At 32.9% G+C, this 9,117-nt stretch overlaps 1 protein-coding gene across 5 annotated transcripts in view; it reads right to left on the bottom strand.

The window, feature by feature from the left end:
- Positions 1-331: 331 nt before the first annotated feature.
- The window catches only part of LOC117168873, a 27,822-nt gene continuing 19,036 nt past the window's right edge, over positions 332-9,117 (bottom strand). For all 5 annotated transcript variants that reach the window (XM_033354761.1, XM_033354760.1, XM_033354763.1 and 2 more), the window contains 3 exons: positions 5,159-5,442; positions 4,890-5,072; positions 332-3,433 (listed from right to left, as the gene is read on the bottom strand). In XM_033354761.1, the coding sequence (XP_033210652.1) occupies positions 3,206-3,433; positions 4,890-5,072; positions 5,159-5,442 (695 nt within the window). In that variant the 3' untranslated portion in view covers positions 332-3,205. The remainder of the gene's footprint in view (positions 3,434-4,889; positions 5,073-5,158; positions 5,443-9,117) is intronic.

The raw sequence follows: 9,117 nt of genomic DNA, 5'->3' as shown, positions 1-9,117 counted from the left end.
AATATTGGCTGATGATATATACATATATTTGTAAATTTTAAGTATAGTTCAATCAACACAATATGAAAATAATAGTAAATTCAAGGGGGCCGATAGAGGCTCTTATCGAAAACCCTCCTTTGAGTGACTTTTGTGTGGTCTATTACTTCAAACAAGAAATGGATCAATATCTGAAACTCCTAAATTGAAATTGTTAAATTTCGAAAACCTTAGATTTAAACCTGAGAGTATACATAATATATAAAAAAATAAATGAATTATGAGATGAATGTCGTAAACTTTTTGTGTTTTTATTTAAAAATGATTAATAAAAACATAAATTATGCCAGTGATATTTCATTATATATAATATAATATAATATTTATATTTTGATATCTTTTTTCATTGAGGATAACAGAAAATACTGCAATTTCTTTCTACCAATAAAAACCTCATAATCTGAGACTAAGAGTTGAATAAGAAATTTACAACTGCGAGAACGAACGCATCGCTTATTTATGTCCGAAGAAGGTATAGAACAACAATAATATTAAAGTTTCAATCTACATAATGCTGACAGTAGGTGTGATATATTAAGCTGAAACTGCACAAGTTCCAAATCGCAAGGAGTTCCTTTTGGTACACTCAGCACTGTCTTTAAGAGCTTTGACCCCTTCGACAAGTACAAATACAAACGACGGAGGCATAAATCCAAACGATTGCATGGCACATTTGCTAGAACAAAAATCTTATTACCGCGTATCTTTCCTTGTTTCTATTACACTGTTTAATTCCGAATGCCCGAATTTTAATTCCCTGTAAGAACCTGGAGGACTGACAATGAATCTTTCTTTGAAATCTGAAATCTGCGACGCTATACTTTCAAATTCTTTGCTTAGCATACGAAAAATGTCTTCACTCGAGAGTCACTCGAAGTAGCTGCGACCAATAGCTTTCACTAATACATTTTTACAATTTACAAATATAATTTGATACATCGTCTTCCAAAAATACATTCGCGCCCAACACGCATATCACCGCACATTTATAATCATTTTTTTAATAAATTTGAAAACAGATAAAAACTTGGTTATTATAAACCATAAACAATCGTAAGAATGACAATTATATCAATAATACAATAATTTCTAGCACTTAAAAAATATAATAATTATACACTGCAGATATATCACCTACTGGAAAATGTGTTTAAATTCACTGAAAAATTTTAGGAAGATCAAAATGGAACTGATTCCAAGTTATATAAAGTACTAAAATAAACATTCTTAATTGAAATCTTTAATTTATGTACAACGTTAAAAATGAAGTCGCTTTATCTCACTGCAAATTTTTATGCACAGAAGCAACTTTGCATTCCATTTCTCTGTCCAGAATATAATATAAAATTATGAGACAAGTCAACTAATGCTAAAAATAAACTGTGATCTGACAAATCTAACATTCCCTTCCAGCATCCAGTAAACTGGAAAATTTAATAAAAAGTGCGGACTTTGCACATTAGAAAACCATTTCAAATATTTAACATAACTCGTATTAACATTCTTTGGTCAAATAATTACCAAAAATATATTTTAGAAAAAAGTTTCTCATATTCTAAGAAAATAAATTGACCAAGAAACTGCAGAAAAATCATAAGCCGTTTTTCTAAAACGTACAAAAACAATTTGTATAGTTGCCCCTGCTTCTATGGAGTTTTAATACGTATTATAATACCAAATAATAATTACAAAAAAAAAGGAAAATAAACGATCATATTCAGGCGATGTTTACATTTAACGAACCCGAATTCGATTTTTTTAAAGTACAAAATTATCAAGGTTTTCAGAAATATTTCCGAATGAATAAGTACAAAAATGCTACGTATTGATTTGATTTAATGGATCGAAATTCGGAATCGGAAAGGTTTAATCAACCTTTGCTTGAAAATAAAAAAAATTAAAGTCTCGAAATTGTGATACCTGAAAATCGATACTTTCATGTTGAAAGAACCTCTCTCGGATATGTACATCAAAAACGACCACCATGGCGTTAGTCATCTAAACTCTAAACTGATCATTCTGTTTTTCAGCTGGCCCGCCGTTTTAGTATGTACATATACCCGATAAACAGCAGCCAGGTTTGGTAATGAATACTATCTGGTTTAGTATATTATTTTAAATTCTCTTGAATTCCTTTATATTTACATTCTTTGTTCTCTGTATTCTATAAAGTTCTTTTGAATTCTTTCAACTTCCTTTAAATGTTGTCAATTTCTCTGAACTACTTGTATTCGCGGAATTCCAGCACTTCAAAATAATGCAAGAAATTTGGAAGAACTCGACGGATTCAGAATAATTCAAGAATGTCAGAGAATTCAATAACTTCAGAAGAATTGAGTGAATTCAAGTGAATTCTAAATGAAATACTAAGTCAGTGAATATCAATTATTATACGCATTTGCTATTTGATTTTGTACTACTGAACGCCGCGTATGCGTTTTAAAGGGAGGGGGTCAACGCAAAAAGCAGAATGGTTAGTTTATACGACCAACGGTAAAGTGTATGTTTTAGAAGAACAATACGGGCGAGGTATCGAAATATTTTACATAAAAATCGAATTTTTAACTTACTATATCACTCTAAATCTCAAACAAGTAAACTCGCGCTTTTATCGAAAAGCTTGTAACACGAATTTTTCCGCTTTGTTTCAAAATAAAAAGAGCAATGTGACAACTGCAAATATTTTACAGAAAGATCAAATCTTTAACTTACTGTATCACTCTAAATCTAATTCTCATACGCGCAAAATTCCATTCGTGCCTTTCAGTTCCAAGCAAAAGTTAATTTCGAAACATTTTGTCAGGTTTCGAACGATACGATTACTACAACTATTCCTATATTCACACAAATATATTCATAGTTCATCATACAGAGTAAACTAGGATAATGGCGAAACTTGGGCATGAATCTAATTCTTACGAAGTAGAGTGAGTATATTACATGTGTTCGGTGCGTGTACTTCATCTTTTTTACTCTCTAGGACTTAATCTACAATAATCTTTTGCGATTATTTAACGAATATCGATTCACCAATTAGTCGTTTGGTGTAAGTTCATCAACGAGGTGATTGACACGACAGTGTTAACAAATAATCACGTTAGTAACAACAGTTTCATCACTTTTGCTGTAGCTGAAATGATCGAAAATAGCGATCGGTTTAGCAACACTAAGACGCCACTACGTCTTCTGGAAAATTGTGGAACAGGTTTTGACAATCAATTTCCACTTTTGGGGTAAAAATCTCTGAATGGGAAGTTGTGTTAGCATCTTCGGCGGTTGGACATGATGATTTTGACATTTCGACTTGGCTACAGGATGCTCCAATCGATTTTAATTTAGCCTGATGCTCCATACTGTCGATATCGGCCCAGACACTTCTTACTTCCTTAAAGAGCTGGAAATAAAGACAATTTTATAAGGAAATTAAAATAATGATAAAAAGCTAAAACTATCGTATTTAATTTATTTCAAATTTAAATACGTGTTCAGGGTTGATACCAAATTATATTTCACGAAATGTACAGTATACTAGACAATTCAATTGTCAGTGCCTATATTTAATAATGTTACTAAATGTAAATTCAATACGAAATGATTAATAATAGTCAGAAGAATAAGTTAAATTATTGGGAATAATGGACAACCATTTAACCACCTGGTGTCGAAAACTGGAAGTAGAAAGAGTAGGTACAATTTTGAAGATGTATTTTAATTTTTCATCAAAGTGTTTTTACGATTCTTTTGTAAAGTACAAAACAATTATTGAATACTAAAAACAAAACTTCATTAAAATATATATATATATATATATATATATTTTTAGATGAGTTTCCATCTTACACAGTGAAAAAATATATTTTTGTCAAAAAGGTGGACTATGTAGGATACGAGAAAAGATTTGTTTTATTTGTGAAAAATAACGTTAAAAAAAATAAAATAAAATGTGTGGAAAAACGACGAAAGTTACGAGAAACAAATTCAACAAAACCTGTTTACAAATGTCTGTCGAAAATCGAGCGCGCAGCGCGAGTGTCACGATGGGAATAATAATAATAATAATAATAATAATAATAATAAATATCCGAGCGCGAAGCGCGAGATTCAACCGTCGCGCGCCCTAGGCGCATTCAAACTTGCGAGCCGCGCGCGCAGCGCGCGATGAAAATGTGCCCACGAAGCGGCGACATTTTTTAAAATAATAATATCCCCAATTATTAAATATTCCAATAATTTAGTTTAAAATATTAGAAATCTTTATTTATTGGAATACATTTAAATAATAAATGTTACCACCATGCTTGAATTGCAGGAAATTGAACGTTAAAAATGTTTTCTGTGATAGGTTTTCAAATATAAGATTTTGATCAAATGATAGAGGCATATGTTCACCAAGAACTGTATATTGAAAAAGTGAAATCTTTAGGAAAAAATGCGTGAGTCTTTGCGTGAGGGTTACGAAATGGTCCTCATACTGTTTTCCATCTGTGCAAATATGTATTCTTTGATAATTCAAAATTTCAAAAAATGTTTGCCCTGGAATTATAGAATTTATGAAAATATGAGAATAAAAGTTAGATAAGAACCAAAAATAAAATTATTTCTGTGCGAAGTGATAAAAAATGTACTTAAATTATAGCAATAAATGGTGGAGAAATTATTTTTACACATTCCCTATGCGTATATCGATACGTACTTGAAATCGTTAGGAACAGGAATTCAATCAATTGTCCCTTATATCCAATTGTCATGCTCATGCCTTTAATTCAATTTGAGGGACTAACAAAAAGTTGGAGTCATAAACTCTTCGATTTAATGCCTATTAACAACACAAAAATACACTGAATTTATACCTGATTTAGCCACGTTTCATCTGCCAACAACTCATTCAGTATTATCGTCGTATCCTTGTGAGGATCAGACATTCTCTTGTCAGATACTCTTCTCGTACATTCTAGGAACATCAGATACTTCTGGTGTGATACCTTATTGTACACTGCAACTTTAGTTTGGCACACTCGACAGAACAAAAAGTCCTAAAAAAATATTAAATCATTTTTCAGCAGAAAGCATATGATTAATTTATTCACAGAAAATAAAGAGTTTATGAAAGATATTTCACCTTTTCTTGAAGCACACTAGGATCAGGGGGTGAGCCTTCCAAAGTTGTTCCATTATACGGTTGCCCGTAAAGCAATACCCTAGCATTAACGTTGGCCTTTTGACAACCAGCACACACTTTTCCTTTGTAATCAGCAGGTGCCAAATCCGTCAGTACGTTTAAGCATGGCCACGTTGAAATTGCTGATACGACACTTTGACGCCAAGTCGTTGTCGAAAGCAGTCGACGCTTTCTTTCTTCCGTCACATCATCGACCGTTTTCACATTAGATAAGAAATAATCATCTGAAATTAGACAGATTTATTTATCAAAATAAAAAACCGTTCAATATTTTTATTTAATTTTAATTTCTACTCTTCTTTAAATATTTTATATCTTAAGCGCTTAAAAAAAAAACATTAAATTAAATCAGGCCCCGGACTCTTCAAAAATTCAAAATAGTATCAATAGTAGCATACATTTTAAAAAAATAGCAAATTAGTGTCATGCAATATTTACATTCTCATGCTAATGATCAGGTATTAGTTTTATGTAAAGTTTGAGATCAAAAGTATTTTTTTTTTTTAATTTTGTAAATTTTCGCCAGACTGACTCAGGCATGCATTAAACTTCAACAGAGCGCTTTTATGTCAGTAATAATTATGCACGAGGCTTCAAAGAAATGCAATTTTTTTAGTGTTACACAAAAAAACACGCTTTCGGGTTTCTAGGTAAAAAAAAAATTATCTAATGTTTGCTATATTTTTTTGTTGTGGTGAATAAAATTCAATTCAACATCTTCTGCACAGTACAAGTGCCACGGTGGACATATCCACATAGAATTCCACCTACATTTCCTTGCAGAATTTCATGTGAAAATGTAAGTGAATTTATCCAGTCATGTGGAAATCCACATTAAAATTTGAAATTTTTCATGTTTTTGGATGAATTCAGGCGGATTACTATTTAAATTTCCACCTGCATATTTTTACATATTTACTATCAGTTGTTTGTTTCAATTCTGAATTTTCAAAAAGTACATTCCGTAACAGAATGCCCCGCAACAGAGTCACTGGTAGGCCTAGTTTTTGTTTTAATCTTCAAAAATATTATTAAAATAAAAATTGCATGTTCTAGCCAAACTACTTGTGTAAGAAAAAAGGCAAAAAAGGAAAATGCTTTAATCATCTAAAAGAAATGGTTTCGTATACATTTCTTAGAGTAACTGCGAATAAAGATTAATTCAAAATAAGGACCAAATAATAAAAAAATAATTAATAAAATATGTACTTTATTTCACAATATCTGAATATGCAGTCCCGATCCCAAGTACACAAATTAAGAACACATACACTTAACAGAAATTTAAATATATCAAAAGTTGCAGTTAGGACATATAGTGAAACCTGGATTTAGTGATCCTCCATTTAATGTTTCCGAGAATTAACGTCGCGCGGCAGAGATGGGTAAGAGGAGCTGCGGGAATAAGCGATGCTCACTCAAGCGTGACAAACCAGGAGCGCTGCGGTAAGGCGCCGTGCCTTAAGGGCCTACCTCTGTAACTGCGTCACGAAGTTCCAACAGTTCACTCAAAGCGGGAGGAAGATGTGAATAATCAAGACAGCGAGCTCATGTCTAGCAACAGTGGGCCTCCTATGCCTACTGAAGCCGATCGAACTGATCGGATTATTCCGTGCGATCAGACATTGATAACAGCGCCATTAGATACGGAAATATATATCGCGAAGTTTTAAGAGCAATGTTCAGGAGCAAGAGCAGTGAATATCAATCCACTTTAATCAAAAATGTTGTAGTGCAGTTTAAAATTAATTATTAACTGTAAGATTTCTTGTTAATATTTAATTGAAATTCAAATGCTTTTCTGAAATCGTGGTGTAGTAGCCAACCAAGAGGCTCTACGATTCGACAAACAAAACAAAGAATAAGATTGGCTAGACAGAGATATATGTAGATTATATTAGTTTCGAAATGAAAAGAGCTGTCATTGGGACACAATCTGATCGTCTCTGTCTATCTCACATGATAGAAAGAGAAGTCCGATTAACTTCTGACATCGAAGTCCCAATCTCCAACTGTCAAGTGTTGACGTGACAATGGTGAAAACTGTGTTTTCATGGACGGTTAATCAAATATGGTAAAATAACGTGATTTTCTGCGAAACATGTAATTTCTTCGCATGTGTAATTAGAAAACTTCGTCGCCTGCATTGTGCGATTACGCAGTAGTGTGTACTTCCCACTTGAAGTTTTGAAGTGCAGTGTTTTAATAAAAACAGACATGCATTTTTGGATATTGCTGTCTCCGAATTTAAACTGCCAAAACGCCACGACCGGTACACTGCTCTTTGAAGGCCAATAACTAAGACTGTTCGACACTACAAAAAATTAAGATAAATATATTTTCATTGCGTAAGATCTCCTCTTTCCAATGAAATTCCTCAAAAAAATTATTTATTATTCCAAAATGCAGTTTAAATAACAAAAAAAACGTGATTTTTCGTGCCTATTTTTTTTATCCATTTTTCAAAGTTTTTCGAGTCTGTAATTATTCTGGGATTCCACTAACCGATGGAATAAATGTCTAAATTTTGAGAATCCATGGTTCAAAGATCGATTTTTCGTTTTACGTCTGAAATTCTCGGAAGCGTTTTGAGCACTTTTTTGAATTTTGCATTCGAACCATTTTGGCAAAATTCAAAATTTTGCTCAAAAGCGCTTCGGAAAAATTCAGGCGTATTCCTTGGCTGATTAAAACAACTTTTTACTCTTGAGAATTTTTCCGAAAAGTGCATAGTTTTTCAATAAAAAAATCCCAATGCACGTCCAATGCACCGCCACCGCATTTTCATTCCGAGAATTTTCGGGTGCATCCAACAACAAAAAATGCCTGAGCGTAAAGCCCTAAAAATTTCAACAAACTGTGAATCGGGATGGGATTCCGATGAAAATGATGAACAAATCATCATATCTAATCCAGATTACTCTGGCTCTGATGGAGATGATTCGTCAGATGACGAGAATTCGGGATCGGAATTTTCCGAATGTTCTCTGGCAATCTAGATGATCAAGTATTTCTGTCTGATGTACGGAAAAAAATATTATCTATGTCCCCTGTGGAGTTATGACTTACTTTGTATGATCCTCGCGGATCATTTTTTGCAAATTTATGCTTTTCTTTCACTCTGTCCTTACGGACAGTGTCTGTTGATCGTAAACCACGTTTATTCAGGTGAATGAGTAAATCTGGGCTGGTAAAAAATTATCAGCCATTATTAAATTATTACCATGAGAAAACGTGATCTGGTTCGAATTGTTTTTGAGATGCTGTGTAATTATGAAAAATAGATCTATATGATACATTTGGTCCGGAAAATTCCGATCCCGAATTCTCGTCATCTGACGAATCATCTCCATCAGAGCCAGAGTAATCTGGATTAGGTATGATGATACGTTCATCATTTTCATCGGAATCCCATTCAGATTCAGAATTTGTTGAAATTTTTGGGGCTTTACGCTCAGGCATTTTTTGTTGTTGGATGTACTCGAAAATTCTCGGAATGAAAATGCGGTGGCGGTGCATTGGACGTGCATTGGGATTTTTTTATTGAAAAACTATGCACTTTTCGGAAAAATTCTCAAGAGTAAAAAGTTGTTTTAATCAGTCAAGGAATACGCCTGAATTTTTCCGAAGCATTTTAAGCAAATTTTTGAATTTTGCCAAAACGTTTCAAATGCAAAATCCAAAAAAGTGCTTAAAACGTTTCGGAAAATTTCAGGCGTAAAACGAAAAATCGATCTTTGAACCATGGATTCTCAAAGTTTAGACATTTATTCCGCCGGTTAGTGGGGTCCCAGAATAATTGTGGGTCCGGATGCAATAAGGGCACATAAAATTTTTTCGTGCGAAAACGAAGTCCCCTGGGGGCTTTAGAAAAAATTTTCGAATTTTAATTTTCAAAA

The sequence above is a fragment of the Belonocnema kinseyi genome, chromosome 3 (assembly GCF_010883055.1).
Source record: "Belonocnema kinseyi isolate 2016_QV_RU_SX_M_011 chromosome 3, B_treatae_v1, whole genome shotgun sequence".
In the NCBI taxonomy this organism is placed as follows: Eukaryota; Metazoa; Arthropoda; class Insecta; order Hymenoptera; family Cynipidae; genus Belonocnema; species Belonocnema kinseyi.
The sequence above is the reverse complement of the archived record's forward strand: the minus strand, read 5'-3'. Positions and strand labels throughout refer to the sequence as shown.